Source organism: Prionailurus bengalensis, chromosome B3 (genome assembly GCF_016509475.1).
Source record: "Prionailurus bengalensis isolate Pbe53 chromosome B3, Fcat_Pben_1.1_paternal_pri, whole genome shotgun sequence".
Taxonomy (NCBI): Eukaryota; Metazoa; Chordata; class Mammalia; order Carnivora; family Felidae; genus Prionailurus; species Prionailurus bengalensis.
Genome location: NC_057355.1, coordinates 84,424,988 through 84,445,033, shown reverse-complemented (window position 1 = coordinate 84,445,033; position 20,046 = coordinate 84,424,988). Strand labels below are relative to the sequence as shown.

The 20,046-nt window shown below is 49.2% G+C and overlaps 1 protein-coding gene and 4 non-coding genes across 5 annotated transcripts; 3 read left to right on the top strand and 2 right to left on the bottom strand.

Annotated features, from left to right (window-relative positions):
- Positions 1–3,939: 3,939 nt before the first annotated feature.
- Positions 3,940–4,103, top strand: LOC122469789. The gene has a single exon (XR_006293675.1). It is a non-coding gene; the product is annotated as a U1 spliceosomal RNA (small nuclear RNA).
- A 4,068-nt stretch (positions 4,104–8,171) lies between these two features.
- LOC122467934 (SNRPN upstream reading frame protein-like) lies at positions 8,172–11,533 on the top strand. The gene is given in 4 exon segments (XM_043554494.1): positions 8,172–8,688; positions 9,543–9,671; positions 9,674–9,700; positions 9,703–11,533. Coding segments are annotated over 3 exon segments (186 nt in total). The 5' UTR covers positions 8,172–8,688; positions 9,543–9,619; the 3' UTR covers positions 9,810–11,533.
- On the bottom strand, positions 8,194–8,283 carry TRNAY-GUA. The gene is given in 2 exon segments: positions 8,194–8,229; positions 8,247–8,283. It is a non-coding gene; the product is annotated as a tRNA-Tyr (tRNA).
- A 340-nt stretch (positions 11,534–11,873) lies between the features above and the next one.
- LOC122469777 lies at positions 11,874–12,037 on the top strand. The gene has a single exon (XR_006293663.1). It is a non-coding gene; the product is annotated as a U1 spliceosomal RNA (small nuclear RNA).
- A 7,597-nt stretch (positions 12,038–19,634) lies between these two features.
- LOC122469765 lies at positions 19,635–19,798 on the bottom strand. Its single transcript, XR_006293650.1, has one exon. It is a non-coding gene; the product is annotated as a U1 spliceosomal RNA (small nuclear RNA).
- Between the last annotated feature and the right edge of the window lie 248 nt (positions 19,799–20,046).

Below are 20,046 nucleotides of genomic sequence, written 5' to 3'. Positions count from 1 at the left end.
AATGTCCCATTAGCCAAAGCAAGTCACATAGCGAAGGCCAAAGTCAGTAGGCTGGGGTGTTGCAGAAGCACCTGGGTACTGGGGCCAGCACTGCAACTGTCGGCCACTGGAGGTGTTCATCAAGTTTTCCCTTTGTAATTATTAAGTGATTTGTATGGAGATAAGTTGAGGATATGTGAATATCCTGTTTAACACAACAGTTTTTAGCATCCACTGATGGCTCTTGCGTTATGATTGCCAAATGTCCATTTTCTAATGCCATCATTCATTCTTCAGTTATCAGCTGGCATCGTAAGGTAGGACTTTCCCTCCTTCCCTGTGTGCTAACGATACGAACTCATGGTTGTTATTTTGTTCAGTTGTTTGTAACCCAAAACTGTTTTGAAATTTATTTTGATGTTCTAATGTTCTCAGATCGGGCCTATAAAAACCCCTTCAGGGTGCCTACGGTGTCCTTCGGACATGTCCATAGCATTTTTGGAGCATTTCCGTGTCTTCTGGCACCAGATGTTCCAGGGCCATTATGTATCTGTCTTGGCTCGTGAAAATTATCTATTTCTCCAAAGAGGCCTGGTTCTTTTTAGTGGGGAGTGGTTTTAGAAAACAAGATCAAGGGGCGCCTGCGTGGCGCAGTCGGTTGGGCGGCCGACTTTGGCTCAGGTCGTGATCTCACGGGTTCGGTTGGTGAGTTCGGCCCGCTTTGGATCCTCAGCCCCCCTCTCTCTGCCCCTCCCCCGCTCACACATTGTCTCAAAAACAAATAAACGTTAAACAAATAAACATTAAGAGGAGGAGGAGGAGGAGGAGGAGGAGGAGGAGGAGACAGAAAGAAAAGAAAAAAAGAAAAAAGAAAAAGAAAGGAAGCAAGATCAAGGCGGTAGGTATGTCTAATGCTACTGTCTTTGCCTCTAGGCCCCTTCAGTGGATAGAGGTAGAGAATATGTGTATTTCCTAACACCTGTCTACAGATGTAGATTAAAAACAATGAGCCCAGGGACAGCTACGTGGGTGGTTCAGTTGGTTAAGCATCCGTCTCTTGATTTTGGCTCAGGTCATAACCTTGGGGTCATGATATTGAGCCCTGCCTCCGGCTCCCTGCTAGGTGTGGAACCTGCTTAAGATTCTCTCTACCTCTGTCTCTGCCCCTCTCCCCCCTCTCAAAATAAATTAATAAACGTAAAGAAAATTCTCTCTCCCTCTCTCTATGCCCTCTCCCCCACTCGCTCCTTCTCTCTCTTTAAAAAAAAAAAAAAAAAATTAAAAAAATAAATAATGAGCCCACACCAGTACCTTAAATTCCAACTCTCAATTTTATGCAAGTGGGTCCTCCTTGCCCTCCACCATTCCATATTTGTTTGTTTGCTTGCTTTAATTTTTTTAACGTTTATTTATTTTTGAGAGAGAGAGAGAGAGAGAGAGAGAGACCGATCACAAGCAGGGGAGGGACAGAGAGAGAGAGAGGGAGACACAGAATAAACAGGCTCCAGGCTCCGAGCTGTCAGCACAGAGCCTGATGAGGGGCTCGAACTCACAAACCGTGAGATCATGACCTGAGCTGAAGTTGAACGCTTAACCAACTAACCGACTAAGCCACCCAGGCACCCCGTGTTTTTGGTTTTGTTTTTAATGTTTATTTATTTATTTTTTAAATGTTTATTTTTGTGAGAGAGAGAGCGAGAGAGCGAGAGAGCATGAGCAGGGGAGGGGCAGAGAGAAAGGGAGACACAGAATCAATTCAAAGCAGGCTCCAGGCTCCGAGCCGTCAGCGCAGAGCCCGATGTGGGGCTTGAACCCATGAACCGCGAGATCGTGACCTGAGCGAAAGTCAGGCGCTTAACCGACTGAGCCACCCAGGTGCCCCAAATGTTTATTTATTTTTGAGAGCAAGAGAGACAGAGCATGAGCAGGGGCAGAGAGAGAGAGACAGACAGACAGACAGACAGACAGACAGATGGACAGAATCTGAAGCAGGCTCCAGGCTCTGAGCCATCAGCACAGAGCCCGACGGAGGGCCCAAACTCATGAACCGTGAGATCATGACCTGAGCTGAAATCAAGAGTCGGATATCCGCTCAACAGACTGAGCCACCCAGGCGGACCATCATTCCATATTTGTTTGTATCTCCTTTCTCCAACAGTAAGAACCTTGACTCCCAACATCCATTTAGTCATTAGCTCAATCCTACAATATACACAACGTTGTTACAGAACTGTTACGACCATACAGCTATGAAATACAAACCTACTATGGGACAGTTCAGTATGTGTTTGCAGTTCTTGTCTTTGGACTTGAAGATGTTTATAGTCGATGTACTGCGCCCAAAAGTCATTTCAGTTGGTTATTTTTTTTCTTCCAGTGTGGCTACACTATTCATCTCAGATCGCTAGGTTCGGTTATGCTTATGTTCAACGTTTAGGGATGTTCCCCCTGTGATTTAAAAATATATGTAAAATATTAATAGAATTCCAAAAGTCAAAATTACAGAGAAAGGTGTACTCAGAAAAGCATCACTCTCTCCTTCCACTCCCCCCCCCCCCCCCCCCGCCAGGCAATTTCATCATTTATCTATTTAGAGAGTGCTAGTCGGGGAGAAGGGGAGAGGGGCAGAGGGGGAGAGAGAGAATCTTAAGCAAGCTCCACACTCAGTGCCCAGCCCACGACCCTGGGATCCTGACCTGACCTGACCTGAAGTCAAGAGTCAGACACCCAGGTGTCCCTAGTCTTCTGTTTCTTTTGGCAAGACTGTATAATTTTCTTGTTTTCACACTTTTCCTACACAAACGGTAGCATACTACATATATTTGGGGGCCTTCCCCACCCCCCCCCCCCACTTAACACAGTCGATGTGTCATACCTAAAGCGAACCCACAAGTCAAGCAACCCTGTCCTAACCTCCTGGAGGCCACAAGGTCAGCCAAAGAAACAAGTAAACAAACTAGAAAACCCAAACGAGGGCTCACCAGCCTTTGCAAAGACTGTGATTTCTCAGTGGGGAAAATGTTAGAAAAAAACGGTGACAAAATCAAACCCCTCAATCCAACTGCAAACTGCAAACTGCTGTGCAGTGCCTGGCTGGCTCAGTTGGTAGACCATGGGGCTCTGAGTGAAGAGTTCTAGCCCTACATGGGTGTACAGATGGATGAGGGAAACAAAGGCAAGAGAAACGTAGCTTAAACTAGATCTCCTTACAGCTTGCAGCCCACTGATAGAGAGCTGAAACATGCAGAGCGTGACCTTCCTCAAGGAGCTCACGGCTGCCGTAGTGCCTTAATGTTTATATTTCGTTAAAAACTAAAAGCAACCTTACCATGACAGCAGCTAGCCCCTCAGGGTCCTGAAAGCCTTGCTTCAAAATTCCTTGGAAACTTACTTTATCTCTATCCCCCCCTCCCTCCACAAATTTAAAAATATATCATCAAGTCACTCCTCACAAGCCCAGTGCAGCTCTTTCTGCCTGCCCACCGGGTGCTGTGCTGGTGCTACGTATAATAACAACACCTTTTTGCACTGAAACGTCTGGAGAAACCTTTCTTAGCCATCTGCTCATGAATCCACGTCATAATTAAAAAAACAAATAAATAAAATAAATAAGAGAACTACAAACTAATGTTCATTTTAACTGGAAGAATCACAGCCAGGCTCCCCCGGTTCTTCTACTTTCGTCCCCCAAGGGTGTGAAGTTCCTCCGCCCACTCCGGCGACAGGGCGTGGCGTATGTAGATGAGCATGCGCGCATTGGCTGCCGGTCCCGGACAGCCTGGGCGCGCACGTCCCGCGTGGGGGCTAGGCAAAGGCGCCCGAGGTTGTTTTGCGGACGGGAGAGGTTGGAGCTGAGGGGGGCTGCGGGCATCCGGGGCGCGGAAGCCGCGTGGGGCAAGTGACCGTGTGTAAGAAGCGTGGCGAGCGCGAGGGTGTGGGTCGAGGCGGGGCGAGCAACTCATACTTACCTGGCAGGGGAGATACCATGATCACGAAGGTGGTTTTCCCAGGGCGAGGCTTATCCATTGCACTCCGGATGTGCTGACCCCTGCGATTTCCCCAAATGTGGGAAACTCGACTGCATAATTTGTGGTAGTGGGGGACTGCGTTCGCGCTTTCCCCTGGTTGTCTGGGTTTGCGAAGAGCAGAAACGGCTTTTCTTGCCCGCGTTGGCGCAAAAGCGATTTTCTGGACGTTCAGTTCTCCACAGTTACGCCTATGGCGTCGGGACAGCAGTCTCGGCAGTGTCTTGGGGTTTCCTGTTTTGTTTTGGTTTTTTTCTTTTTTCTCTCGCGTTGTTTCCTCAAGGCGCTTTCAACGCGTGCTCCTGGGCCCACAGTTTCAGCATCGCCTAGTCCCGCGGGGGCTGGCTGGTTACGACCGCGAAACGCAGCAACGTTTTGTAGAGACCTTACTTTCACGGAATCCGCCAAACTCTAGATAGCAGCCCCTTCTGTAGTACAGGATTCCCAGTTGATCCCAGAGACGCTTGGAGAACCGATCTAACATCTTATTAGCTTTGTCTTTTTTCCGAAAAATTTTTAGCGTTTGGTTTTCGAGACAGCAAGCGTGAGCGGGGAAGGAGCAGAGAAAGAGGGAGCCCCAGAATCTGAAGCAGGCTCCAGGCTCTGAACTGTCAGCACAGAGCCAGATCCGTGGCTCGAACTCACCAACCGTGAGTTCAGGACCTGAGCCCAAACCCCACGCTTTAGCGGACTGAGCTACCCAGGACCCCTGCATTTTAGTTTTCTAACTATACCCCCTGAGAGGTAAGTTCCACGAGGCCAGAGATTCTTGTCTATTTTGTTGATTGCTCCATTCCATACGTGGCTACAACAGTGCATGGCGGCATAATAGGCTTTTAGTATATGCTTCATTAATTAACTTCTAGATCGCGGGGTTAAAAAAAAAAAAAAGTTTCTGGGGCGCCTGGGTGGCTCAGTCCAGTCAAGCATCCTGACTCTTGATTTCCGCTCAGGTCACGATCTCACAGTTTGTGAGGATCCACCCACCAGTCTACCCCATCGGCCTCCAACCTAGCCTGGTTCAGCCCCTTCTCACTTTAGAAGAATGGGATCATTTTACAAACCATCAGAAAAAGGTAAGTCAGGGGTATGCACCTTAGTTTTCTCCCATGCCTTCCTCTTCTGTTCTTCCATCATGCTTCACTCTGGTTCAAGGTGTAGGGGAGACAGAACTTTACTTTTACCCTGTTAGGGTCTCCAGCAGGGCCTGAGAATTAAATTGGACGTAAAACAGAATATCAGAAGGAAAGCATACAGATTTTTTCCATGTACGTGGGAGACCCCATAGTAACATGAAAACCCAAAGAAGTGGCTAGGTGGGTCTCCAAGGAGCCCTGGTTCCTTTTTTTTTTTTTTTTTTTTTTTTCCATTTTGTGTATCTGGAGGCCAAGATCCGGTGGTGCTTAGCGTTCACGGATACTGATGTGTGATTGCATTTAGGCCCTGCACCTGTTTTACTCCACGGATTATGATCCATTATTTTTTTGTTTTATTTAAAAAAAAATTTTTTTTAACGTTTATTTATTTTTGAGACAGAGAGAGACAGAGCATGAACAGGGGAGGGACAGAGAGAGAGGGAGACACGGAATCTGAAACAGGCTCCAGGCTCTGAGCTGTCAGCACAGAGCCTGACATGGGGCTTGAACTCGCGGACCGTGAGATCATAACCTGAGCCGAAGTCAGACGCTTAACCAACTGAGCCACCCAGGCGCCCCTATGATCGATTATTATCATGATCTCGATTTGGCCAGTGGGAACCCTTTCAAAATGGCTCTTGTGTGCTTGACATGTCCACATCAGTGGCACATTGCTTTACTTTTTGGCACAGCTCCATGTTTCAGGGCATGATGAGGCCGACTGATACCCAGCCGTGTCGGCCAGTCTGGTGGCCTGGCTCCTTTGACCCTCCTGTGCGCACCGACCTGGATTCCTTTGAGGGAGGTGGTTACTTCCTGAAATAGGTCAAGGTGCTTTGGACTTCCTGGAGAGGCACTGGAGTCAAAGGCCGGGGAGAAGAGAACACCAGTGCCGGGGTTGGACTCCTTGCCCTGGCTCCATGTATTTTAACATCCCCTCGGGTGTGTGCCCACCCACCCAGTGAAAGTCCCACAGAGGCACAACAGGTCACATCTACGTGGCCTTCCCTTGACTGTGTCGCCACTGCCTGACTGGGTGGCAGGCACTGCTGTGTCTGCAAGGATGTGGGGCCGTACCTTGGAAGCACCCGGCCACTCCCCATGACACCCCGGACAGGAAGCGTCCGCCATGCTAGGGCCCACTCTTGCATTTGCTGGATGCCAAAACCCACCTCCCCCCTCCACCCCTCACCCTGCTAGTCCCCCAAAGCGCCAAAGCTAGGTCCCCAGGGATTCCACACCTCCACATCTCATCAGGCACATCCAGTGAAGGTGGTTGAGGTTTTATCTTTGGTGCCTGTCTGCTGGTCTCTGCCTGTAGATGGTGACATTAGAGGCTGGGGTCTCTCTGTGGCTTCCCGAAGGTCAACTGTTGGACTTCAAAGGCAGGGCCTCCTGAACCCGTGGAGGCAGTGGGACAGTAGCACTGAGACCGGGCTGGGGAGCGAACCAAGAGGAAGGGCGGGGGGCCGGGGAAAACGCAGTCTCCAGTTTGGGAGGCAGAACTAAAACCGAAAAGGCGCTTGTGGTCTCAGAGGTCAGGGATGGCAGTAGCCGGGTCCCTGAGGCCTCAGAGAGCCACACTCCCGGTGCGGTTCCGCTGCCAGCCCCCTCTGTGATGCGCTCCAACTGTACTTTGAGTCTCTGGAGTTTCCTTCCCACAGGAGGGAAGAGAACAAGGACCTTTCCCTGGCGTTCTTCTCTGCACCCACCCGCAGCCCCAACAACCTGGCTCTGTCCCCAGGATGAAGCCCGTTTTCTCCTGGATGGGTGCTCTCTGACAGGCCCTCAGTGTCTCCCTCTTCAGGCCCTGCCAATTTAGCCTTAAGGGCCCAGCGCTAAGTCAGCCAGCTGGTCAGAACCCACAGGCCAGCTGCCTGTGTAAGTAAGGACGTGAATTTGTGCGCCCGACCGACTGTGACGACAGCTGCCCCCGTCTCACTCCACCCCTACTCCCACTCTTCTGCGCCCCGACTCTGACTCTTAAGTCTGCGTTTTGCCGCCACACCCCACCCCACCCCCACCCCCGCTCGCCCCCTCCCCTTTCTGCATACAGGTGGAGACCCCAGCGGTCCGGTCGTTCCGTGGCCAGAAAGCGGGTAAGATAGAAATATTTCATCCATCTCCCTCTCCCTCCGTCCGATGTAGCGGGAGAATCGGTACGGGTGGATTTACCACCCGTGCACAGAGTGTGAGTAATCACTGCTCTCTCAGCGGGAGCGCCCCCAGCCCCGCCATCCGTGGCTACAAGAACAGGTGCGAAGGCACGGGAAAACGGAAGTGTACCCGGACCACCGCCCTGTCCTCAGACTGACAAGAAACCTGAAGGGGCCGCTGAAGTTCTCGTCGCGACTGGCAAGGCCCATGAGGGGGGCCCTGCTGCATTTCGTTTCTGCCAGTGTCAGCTTCGATGCAAGCGCACAATTGGCGATGGCTTGGAAAACCTCAGAGTGACAGTTCTGTCCCACGAGTAGATTAAGCTGGTCGAGGAAGAGGGTTTTCTGTCTCCGTAGAGCTGTGTATTTATAGACCCTATGAGAAACAGGGAAGGAGGAGACAGAGAGACTGCAACTGGGAGCGACCGACGCAGCGACCGTCCTCGGAGGCAAGGCAGGAGATCGAGGAGGGGGAGTTTTCATGAAGGACGCCATGGTTGTTCCCGACCCGTGTGACGACCTGTACGCTTGTCAGCCTCGAGGGCTTGCCGAGGGCAGAACCTCTTTGCCCACGCGTTTGTCTGGAGCGGGAGCAGTGGGCGAGTAAAAGTGGGGAAGGGCGCGGGACGGCGTGGGGCTGAGACAAGGCAGGAGCGGCGGGGACGTGGAGCGTCCACGGGCACGTGCAGGTAAACTGCGGGAAGAAGGCGCAGGTGTGTTCCCTGGCGGCGGCACACGAGCAGACGTAGGCAGGTGTTCCCTATAGGTTTTACTTACTGACTTTGGCCTGTGGGAGAGGGGCTGCCGCGAGGCTGCAGGTGCCCGGGGCGGGGCAGAGTTGGGGCGGGGCGCTGGGGGCGGTGCCCCCCGCCCCGTGGCGCAAAAGCGACAGGCACTTCCTTCGAGCCGGAATCGAACCAGCGACCTAAGGATGCCCACACGTATCCAGCCTACAGTCCTCCGCTCTACCAGCTGAGCTATCGAAGGGTGCACGCTGACAGGCCCGGGTCATTGCTTCTTCTTGAAATGACGGAGGCCACCACACTGGCAAGCCGGAGGTCCGGCATGCCTTGGCGTGGTTGGAAGGCCCTTTAGAAAAAAGAGCAGGGCCGACGCTGCCCCAGCGCCCCTTTCCGGGCAGAGGGAGCATATCCCCTGCGTTTGGCGGTTGCCCGGCCGGTGGCCCCAGCCTCCCGGGTCGCGATTGTCAAGATGCCTGGGCCGGGGCTCTCGCCCGTTGCATTTCCCCTCCCGGCGCTCCTTTCTACAGGTGGGGACTACAGCGGTCTGTGGCGGCAGTGGCGAGGAGGGGCGTCGGTGAAGCTCGCGTGTTGGTTGTGCGGCGGTGGCCTCGCGGAGGAGCGGAGGAGAACCCACTGGGATGGGCACTAGGTAGGCGGCTGCAAACCGCCTAACCACCTGCTGGTTTTTAAATGCCTTTAGTTCAAAATAATCCTTAGGCCAAAATGACATTTTTTTGGTGTGGCAGATTATGCCACCATACGAAGGCAATATCGTCTTGCCTGGATTATGCAAGCCTCCTGAACTAACTGACTGATTTCCCTGCTTTTGTCTTTAACAGCCTGATTTCTTATTTTTTATTAACAACGATAATAATAATTATAATGGTAATTATTATTTTGGGTGCCAAGCGGAGTGGGAGGCGGAGGACTCAGATGAAGGCACTCCCCTGCTCAAAACCTCCCAGCTCGGGGTTGCCTGGCTGGCTCAGTCAGTAGAGCATTTGACTCTTGATCTTGAGGTTGTGAGTTCGGGCCCCCGAATTGGATGCCGTGTGTGTGTGTGTGTGTGTGTGTGTGTGTGTGTGTGTGTTCCTTCTTCCTAAGATTTTATTTATTTTTTTTTTTATTTTTTTTTCAACATTTATTTATTTTTGGGACAGAGAGAGACAGAGCATGAACGGGGGTGGGGCAGAGAGAGAGGGAGACACAGAATCGGAAACAGGCTCCAGGCTCTGAGCCATCAGCCCAGAGCCTGACGCGGGGCTCGAACTCACAGACCGCGAGATCGTGACCTGGCTGAAGTCGGAAGCTCAACCGACTGCGCCACCCAGGCGCCCCCTAAGATTTTATTTTTAAGTAACCTCTACACCCATCTTGGGTCTCCAACTCACGACCCCAAGATCAGGAGTCGCATGCCACACCCACTGAACCAGCCGGGACCCCGATGTAGACCTTACTTCAAACACTAAACAAAACAAAAACTTTTGGTTCACTCACATTTAGAGTGTTACAATGATCTGCGCAGAGCGGAGTGGTCTCTGGAGATGCCTGATGGTCTGTTCTGAGGAGCAGCCAGCAGCATGATGGACCCGGCCAGGGACCACTTACACCTGAGACGGACTAGAGAAAAACACTCCCAGAGATGGAAGTCCAAGTCAAGAGCGTCACCTGTACCCAAGGAGACGGTGGCGGCAGCAGCGAGTACCTGTGGTCGATTTCCAGGCGGAACTGAGACAGGTATTCTCAGCCGAGATGCCAAGAGGTGGTTAAAGTGGTACTGGAACATCTAGGTAGCTGATTTCCAAGTGAAGTAAAAATATTATCCATGGGGGGCGGGGGTGGTGATGGTGTGGGACCTCTTACAATGATCTACAAGACCCTCATGATCTTATCACCAACCTAGTCACCTCTCTGACTTAATTTTGTACAACTCTTCAGTTTTGCGCTGGACGCAGGGCCTCCTTGCTATTCTCCACACACAGTCCTACCTGGGCCTTTGCGCTAGCCGACCTTTGTGCCGGGGATGCTTCCTCCCCCGCCCCCTCCGTGATTGACTCCCTCACCTCCTTCAAGTCTTTGCTTGAAGCATAGCACCTTCTCGTGTAACCTCTTCTGAGCACCCACTAACAGCTAACACACTAATTAATTTACCTATTGTGTCCATTGTTGATTTTCTCCCACTCCCTCTGCCCCTTCTACAAAAAAAACATGAACGCCAAGAGGCCTTTTTGTTACCAGTTCCTCAAAGTGTCTGGCACAACAACAAACAGTTGTTGAATGGGCAAACAATGTCATCAAAGAGAACAGAATATAAAAGGAGGGTCCAGGAGCCAGGGTTCAGCCAGGGGGAAGTGCCGGGTTATCTTGTTTCATCACCAGAGACTTTCTTAGGCTGAGAGCTGCAGAACTCTGAACACATAAGGACTGTTCCTGCACTGAGACTGTTTCCTGCACTGAGACTTGACCAGACTCTAGCATAGCTTCTAGCAGCACAAGGTTCTGTCCCTAAGTTTGACTTCCAGCCTGAGGAAGTTAAACACCTGACACAGGCCCCCAACCTGTGTTGTAAATAGGGCATTTATTAAAAAGGGCTTGCGACTGCGAATGTGGATCTCTTACAACTCTGAAGGGTCCCTCCCATCTCAAGGACTTTGAAATGTGATGGGGAAGGAAGTAGGGCCTATCTCCCAGTCTGTGGGAGGAGAGCATCCTCAGTTCAGTAACTGCCAGCTAACAAACACAACCGCCTAACAGCAGTTACACCGAACTACCCTTTGTAACCTTTCACTTCTCTGACTGGACTGAGCCCGCTTCCTCTCATTCTTCCAGGAAAACGCCCAAATCACCTCCGCACAAATCGGATTGGAGCTCAGCTCTTTCCCCTACTGTCAGTAGTCACTGAATGACATCTTTTTTCACCACTTTACTTACTGTCTGCTGCGTTTACCTTTGACGGAGTCCAAGTCAGAAAGGACCAGAGGGCACTTGGTGGGGCCACCCTGTGTGCGTGGTGGGGTGGTAGAGGGGGAAAGGGCTGAAGGGCACCTGACCCTGGCTGCCCGGGGTCTCGGGCGACACGACTGGTTGCGGTTGAAGGGCACTGTTTAGCGTTTTACTTAGTTTTTCGTTCTTCAACACTTAGAATCCTGGTTTTTCTTCTAGCGTTACTAGGTCAGGCTACTGCAGGTTACTGAAGCCCTTTTATTCAGAAAGTCGCCATGGCTAAACATTGCCACGACTTCTTACTAGGGCAGCTGAGCACTTAACGTCAAGCGGCAGAAAGACCTTTCCTGAGTTTTCGATTATATTTGAAAATGAGTTTCGAACAAGCGAGGACAAAAATGGGCCGAAAGTTTCTTTTTGTTGAAAGGCAGGTTGACACCACATCCGAGCCCTGACTCGCCACCACTCCCGCTGGGCGCCGGGCGACCCCCGCCTTCTCGAGTCTCGCTGCTAGGTCCCGGACCCCTCGCCTCCTGCCCACCTGCGCCCCCCCCCCCCCCCCCCCCCCCCGCCAGGCATCGGCGGGTCTGCCCGGCCGGCCACTAGCACATCCGTTGTCCCAGAGCCGGAGACCGGATGCGGGGGACGTCATGGCAAGGCGTGGCGTATGTAGATGAGCATGCGCGCATTGGCTGCCGGTCCCGGACAGCCTGGGCGCGCACGTCCCGCGTGGGGGCACGGCAAAGGCGCCCGCGGTTGTTTTGCCGACGAGCGAGGTTGAGGCGGGGGGCGTGCAGGGAGCGCGGGGTGCGGAGGCGGCGTGGGGGAAGTGACCGTGTGTGTGAAGCGCGGCGAGCGCGAGGGTGCGGGTCGAGGCGGGGCGAGCAACTCATACTTACCTGGCAGGGGAGATACCATGATCACGAAGGTGGTTTTCCCAGGGCGAGGCTTATCCATTGCACTCCGGATGTGCTGACCCCTGCGATTTCCCCAAATGTGGGAAACTCGACTGCATAATTTGTGGTAGTGGGGGACTGCGTTCGCGCTTTCCCCTGGCTTAGTGCGTTTCGAAGAACAGACCGGCCGTATGCTCACTGTGTCCCGGCCTCTTCTTTCTTTCGGGGGTTGGCGCTCAGAGCCGCCTGGGACGCCAGCAGTTACGGCGCTGGGTAGTCTCGCTGCGGTGTGTTTGCGCTGGGGCAGTGGTGGGTTGCTGCAGGTGCTCTCGGGCTTCCAGCCTGAACTGCACTGGGGGGTCACGAGAGTTTTAGCGCTGGACGGTGCCTAGGGCCCTTTCGACGCTTGCTCTAGTTCTTCAGGTAGGGTTAGTTCCTCGTTACGTTGCGGTGCTAGAAAGCTCCAGCTGGCCCGGTCAGGAACTCTCAACTGCCTTCTTTGCACCTGCTGGGGGTGTGATTTTACCATGACTATTTCTGGAGCTGGAAGTAGTTGCATTGGCTGGTGGAGGTGAAAGAAACACTCACCAATGGGGTTTACTTACTTCTACGGTTTTGTATAGTTTTAAGAAAGATTCCTTCCGGTCCCCATCAGTCAATCCGGTTAAAACATTTTTGTGTCAAATTTAGGGCTGGGGTAGCTCTCTGGATACATACTGTATTAGTTTTACTTTGGTATTATTAGCCAAAGAAAGATTACTAACGGAGATGGCCCGGCCTTAGCTCTGCCAATAATCACCAATAATTGAATTGTTGTTGGACCTCTGGTAACTGTACGAATCATTTATACCTTGTCAGTTGCGTTCAGTACCAAAGTCAGTTATTCTAGAAAGCTTCAGTGTCAAGTCCTTGTGAAAACCATAGTCCAGTTCTGAACCTGAAGTGCTGCTGGTTTCACTTGGAAAGCGTGAATCCAACTGGTTTTTTCTTTCACTTTTCTTTTCTTTCACTTTGATAGCTACATAAGTGACCCCAGTGAGCCTTTTCAGAAAGGGTAGCAGCTGCTTGCCACAGCGTAGAGGCACACCGGGGCAGGCACTCCCCCAGGGCACTGGCATCCGGAACTGAGAAATATGCTATTGGTTTAGAGTCTAATCCCCAAATTGGAGTTAAGCCTCCACTAGGACCAACCTTTAGTTTCATGACAAAATAAGTGGAAAAGGTTTTCAAAATTTGGGAAAAGTTGAGGGGATGACTCTTAATAGCTGGTTTCATTTCTTCACAGTACTTTTTCTAGGAACCAAACCATCCACAGGATCTCGGGAATTACCGTGCAATGTTTTGTCACTGGTTTCGCCTGTTCTGTAAAAGCTGAAACCTACTACTGTCTACGATACCCTACCTAGTCCACCAAATTTAAATTTTCTTTTTTTGGTAGCAGACTGGTTTACTGCAAAATTTTGAGACTTTGAGATTGTAACACGTTGCAGCCCTCTCCAGCTGATAACACATCCTAAATATTTTACTTCAGTTTCACAATACTGCAACGTGTCTAGTGAGGAGGCCTTATGTCCCTTTGAGGGAAGGGATTGTAACAAAGCCAAAGTGTCCATTCCAAGAACGTTATTGCCCTTTAATTTGGGAGGCTACCAGCAAATCATCTACATATTGAATAATTAATTGTAGATCCCGCTAGTGGGACTGTAAATGTCCTGATTTCCTTCAGAAATCTTTTCCATAAATATGGGATCCCATAAATAAAAGCAAAAAGAATTTAGACTTGTCCACTAGAGGGACAGAAAAACAAGCAGAACATAGATCAGCTACAGAAATAAGCTTTGCAGATGACAGTGCTTAACGTCAAGATCATTGCAGAGTTAGAAACTATAGGAGTTAATGGTAATGGAGTAACAAATTTATTTTTCTAAGATCTTATACAAATCTATATATTGGTCAACCATTTCATCTCATAGATAAATGTCTCCTAGACTCTTTATAGACAGTGCTCTTTTAAAATGATTAAAATATCTCGTTTTTCTAATTCTTTTATCACTGGTTTTATTCCTTCTAATTGAGTTCTTAACAAAGGGTATTGTTTTACACCTGAGTATGGCTTATCTTTTTGTTATTTTTATTGGTTCTATGTCTCTAAATGAGTACCATTATTCCCTAAGGCCCAACTCCATACATCTGTTTCTTTCGGCTCTGTCTTCTCCAAGTGCAGTGAGAGACTGTCACTCTCCGCCATACACCCCTTTTCTTTCAGAAGGCACATACTTAGCAAATAACTGGGGACCTTTTCCTCCAGGGAGCTTCACCAGTATTCCATCTATAATACAGAGTATGCTAGCCTTTACTTTGCACAGCAAGTCTTCCCCAACATGCTAACAGGAGAATCAGGACAAAGTGAAAACATTATGTTCCTCAGTCAGAGGACCTAGCTGTATAGGAACTGCTGTATAGGAATAGGATCAAGTAGAAAGGTGACCTGAAAAACCAACAACCTATATTGTTCTCTCACCAGCTGGAACAGAAGACATTTCCAGGAAATTGCAGAATAAGCAGCAACAGTATCTAGCAGGAAAAGTAAGGCTATATTAGGCCAAGGAAAGTCTTTGACACACAAAGTTGGTTCACCAGTTCCCACCTCTGAGATTCTCTTAATCACCCAAATTTGAACCATTTACTGGTCCTTCCTTCCTTCCTTCCTTCCTTCCTTCCTTTCTCCCTCCCTCCCTCCCTCCTTCCCTCTTTTCTTCCTTCCTCCCTCCCTCCCTCCCTTTCTCCCTTCCTTCCTCCCTCCCTCCCTCCCTCCCTTCCTTCCTTCTCAAAGTTAGCTAACATATCGTGCAATAATGGCTTGAGGATTAGAATTTAGTGATTCATCACTTACATATAACACCCAGTGCACATCCCAACAAGTGCCCTCCTTAATGCCCATCACCCATTTAGCCCACCAACACCCCCAACACCCTCCAGCAACCTTCAGTTTGTTCTCTGTACTTAAGAGTGTCTCCTGGTTTGCCTCTCTGTTTTTATCTTATTTTTCCTTCCCTCCCCCTATGTTCATCTATTTTGTTTCTTAACATTCCACGTGAGTGAAATCATATGATGTTTATCTTCCTCTGACTTATTTTGCTTAGCATAATACAGTCTAGTTCCATCCACGTAGTTGCAAATGGCAAGATTTCATTCTTTTTGATTGCTGAGTAACACTCCATTGTGTGTGTGTGTGTGTGTGTGTGTGTGTGTATACCACATCTTCTCCATCCATTCATCCATCGATGGACATTTTGGCTCTTTCCATACTTTGGCTATTGTTGATAGTGCTGCTGTCAACATTGGGGTGCTTGTGTCCCTTCAAAACGGCACACCTGTATCCCTTGGATAAATCCCTAGTAGTGCAATTGCTGGGTCGTAGGGTAGTTCTATTTTTAGCTTTTTGAGGAACCTCCATACTGTTTTCCACAGTGGCTGCACCAGCTTGCATTCCCACCAACAGTGCAAAAGGGTTCCCCCTGCTGACATCTTCCTGAGTTAAAGAACCATCCAGAGGCATGTTGATGCCTGTCCTGCTATAGGTAAGCCAGGAGTCCATACTAATTATTTCTTAGTGGAGGGTTCTGTCCTGATTCCTTTGTTCCTGAAACCTCTTCGTTCTCTGTGGTCTCTTTCTACAATCCCTCTTCCTATATCTTGGCTTGTTCCACTAATGACATACATATAGCTTTCCCTTCTTCTTTTGCTCCCTTCATAGGTTTTCCACAGTAGGGACTATACCCTTTAGTGAATAGTTCTAAGCAGCTAACAACAGCAGTTTTAAATTCCTTCATTTCTTACTCCTCTTTTTTTTTTTATTAAAATTTTTTTTCAACGTTTATTTATTTTTGGGACAGAGAGAGACAGAGCATGAACGGGGGAGGGGCAGAGAGAGAGGGAGACACAGAATCGGAAACAGGCTCTAGGCTCTGAGCCATCAGCCCAGAGCCTGACGCGGGGCTCGAACCCACGGACCGCGAGATCATGACCTGGCTGAAGTCAGACGCTTAACCGACTGCGCCACCCAGGCACCCCTCTTACTCCTCCTTTACATTGTCCCAAACAATGCTGAGGAGATGTGGACAATTGTGTGACCTTGCCAATCCTCCTACCTTTCCCTTGAGTTTGGATAGTAAGAGAGCTAGGAGAAAGGTGGTTAGACTGAGAGCAATTATGATTTGCACCTGGATCCATGCTGGTACATTGTGAGAAATTTCGAACAGCAAACTCCTGATGGAAATCAGTAGGGAAACTGAGGTTTCCTGGGAACACCACTATAATTGCTCCAGGCTTACCTATAGCAGGACAGGCATCAACATGCCTCTGGATGGTTCTTTAACTCAGGAAGATGTCAGCAGGGGGAACCCTTTTGCACTGTTGGTGGGAATGCAAGCTGGTGCAGCCACTGTGGAAAACAGTATGGAGGTTCCTCAAAAAGCTAAAAATAGAACTACCCTACGACCCAGCAATTGCACTACTAGGGATTTATCCAAGGGATACAGGTGTGCCGTTTTGAAGGGACACAAGCACCCCAATGTTGACAGCAGCACTATCAACAATAGCCAAAGTATGGAAAGAGCCAAAATGTCCATCGATGGATGAATGGATGGAGAAGATGTGGTATACACACACACACACACACACACACACACACAATGGAGTGTTACTCAGCAATCAAAAAGAATGAAATCTTGCCATTTGCAACTACGTGGATGGAACTAGACTGTATTATGCTAAGCAAAATAAGTCAGAGGAAGATAAACATCATATGATTTCACTCACGTGGAATGTTAAGAAACAAAATAGATGAACATAGGGGGAGGGAAGGAAAAATAAGATAAAAACAGAGAGGCAAACCAGGAGACACTCTTAAGTACAGAGAACAAACTGAAGGTTGCTGGAGGGTGTTGGGGGTGTTGGTGGGCTAAATGGGTGATGGGCATTAAGGAGGGCACTTGTTGGGATGTGCACTGGGTGTTATATGTAAGTGATGAATCACTAAATTCTAATCCTCAAGCCATTATTGCACGATATGTTAGCTAACTTTGAGAAGGAAGGAAGGGAGGGAGGGAGGGAGGGAGGAAGGAAGGGAGAAAGGGAGGGAGGGAGGGAGGAAGGAAGAAAAGAGGGAAGGAGGGAGGGAGGGAGGGAGAAAGGAAGGAAGGAAGGAAGGAAGGAAGGAAGGACCAGTAAATGGTTCAAATTTGGGTGATTAAGAGAATCTCAGAGGTGGGAACTGGTGAACCAACTTTGTGTGTCAAAGACTTTCCTTGGCCTAATATAGCCTTACTTTTCCTGCTAGATACTGTTGCTGCTTATTCTGCAATTTCCTGGAAATGTCTTCTGTTCCAGCTGGTGAGAGAACAATATAGGTTGTTGGTTTTTCAGGTCACCTTTCTACTTGATCCTATTCCTATACAGCAGTTCCTATACAGCTAGGTCCTCTGACTGAGGAACATAATGTTTTCACTTTGTCCTGATTCTCCTGTTAGCATGTTGGGGAAGACTTGCTGTGCAAAGTAAAGGCTAGCATACTCTGTATTATAGATGGAATACTGGTGAAGCTCCCTGGAGGAAAAGGTCCCCAGTTATTTGCTAAGTATGTGCCTTCTGAAAGAAAAGGGGTGTATGGCGGAGAGTGACAGTCTCTCACTGCACTTGGAGAAGACAGAGCCGAAAGAAACAGATGTATGGAGTTGGGCCTTAGGGAATAATGGTACTCATTTAGAGACATAGAACCAATAAAAATAACAAAAAGATAAGCCATACTCAGGTGTAAAACAATACCCTTTGTTAAGAACTCAATTAGAAGGAATAAAACCAGTGATAAAAGAATTAGAAAAACGAGATATTTTAATCATTTTAAAAGAGCACTGTCTATAAAGAGTCTAGGAGACATTTATCTATGAGATGAAATGGTTGACCAATATATAGATTTGTATAAGATCTTAGAAAAATAAATTTGTTACTCCATTACCATTAACTCCTATAGTTTCTAACTCTGCAATGATCTTGACGTTAAGCACTGTCATCTGCAAAGCTTATTTCTGTAGCTGATCTATGTTCTGCTTGTTTTTCTGTCCCTCTAGTGGACAAGTCTAAATTCTTTTTGCTTTTATTTATGGGATCCCATATTTATGGAAAAGATTTCTGAAGGAAATCAGGACATTTACAGTCCCACTAGCGGGATCTACAATTAATTATTCAATATGTAGATGATTTGCTGGTAGCCTCCCAAATTAAAGGGCAATAACGTTCTTGGAATGGACACTTTGGCTTTGTTACAATCCCTTCCCTCAAAGGGACATAAGGCCTCCTCACTAGACACGTTGCAGTATTGTGAAACTGAAGTAAAATATTTAGGATGTGTTATCAGCTGGAGAGGGCTGCAACGTGTTACAATCTCAAAGTCTCAAAATTTTGCAGTAAACCAGTCTGCTACCAAAAAAAGAAAATTTAAATTTGGTGGACTAGGTAGGGTATCGTAGACAGTAGTAGGTTTCAGCTTTTACAGAACAGGCGAAACCAGTGACAAAACATTGCACGGTAATTCCCGAGATCCTGTGGATGGTTTGGTTCCTAGAAAAAGTACTGTGAAGAAATGAAACCAGCTATTAAGAGTCATCCCCTCAACTTTTCCCAAATTTTGAAAACCTTTTCCACTTATTTTGTCATGAAACTAAAGGTTGGTCCTAGTGGAGGCTTAACTCCAATTTGGGGATTAGACTCTAAACCAATAGCATATTTCTCAGTTCCGGATGCCAGTGCCCTGGGGGAGTGCCTGCCCCGGTGTGCCTCTACGCTGTGGCAAGCAGCTGCTACCCTTTCTGAAAAGGCTCACTGGGGTCACTTATGTAGCTATCAAAGTGAAAGAAAAGAAAAGTGAAAGAAAAAACCAGTTGGATTCACGCTTTCCAAGTGAAACCAGCAGCACTTCAGGTTCAGAACTGGACTATGGTTTTCACAAGGACTTGACACTGAAGCTTTCTAGAATAACTGACTTTGGTACTGAACGCAACTGACAAGGTATAAATGATTCGTACAGTTACCAGAGGTCCAACAACAATTCAATTATTGGTGATTATTGGCAGAGCTAAGGCCGGGCCATCTCCGTTAGTAATCTTTCTTTGGCTAATAATACCAAAGTAAAACTAATACAGTATGTATCCAGAGAGCTACCCCAGCCCTAAATTTGACACAAAAATGTTTTAACCGGATTGACTGATGGGGACCGGAAGGAATCTTTCTTAAAACTATACAAAACCGTAGAAGTAAGTAAACCCCATTGGTGAGTGTTTCTTTCACCTCCACCAGCCAATGCAACTACTTCCAGCTCCAGAAATAGTCATGGTAAAATCACACCCCCAGCAGGTGCAAAGAAGGCAGTTGAGAGTTCCTGACCGGGCCAGCTGGAGCTTTCTAGCACCGCAACGTAACGAGGAACTAACCCTACCTGAAGAACTAGAGCAAGCGTCGAAAGGGCCCTAGGCACCGTCCAGCGCTAAAACTCTCGTGACCCCCCAGTGCAGTTCAGGCTGGAAGCCCGAGAGCACCTGCAGCAACCCACCACTGCCCCAGCGCAAACACACCGCAGCGAGACTACCCAGCGCCGTAACTGCTGGCGTCCCAGGCGGCTCTGAGCGCCAACCCCCGAAAGAAAGAAGAGGCCGGGACACAGTGAGCATACGGCCGGTCTGTTCTTCGAAACGCACTAAGCCAGGGGAAAGCGCGAACGCAGTCCCCCACTACCACAAATTATGCAGTCGAGTTTCCCACATTTGGGGAAATCGCAGGGGTCAGCACATCCGGAGTGCAATGGATAAGCCTCGCCCTGGGAAAACCACCTTCGTGATCATGGTATCTCCCCTGCCAGGTAAGTATGAGTTGCTCGCCCCGCCTCGACCCGCACCCTCGCGCTCGCCGCGCTTCACACACACGGTCACTTCCCCCACGCCGCCTCCGCACCCCGCGCTCCCTGCACGCCCCCCGCCTCAACCTCGCTCGTCGGCAAAACAACCGCGGGCGCCTTTGCCGTGCCCCCACGCGGGACGTGCGCGCCCAGGCTGTCCGGGACCGGCAGCCAATGCGCGCATGCTCATCTACATACGCCACGCCTTGCCATGACGTCC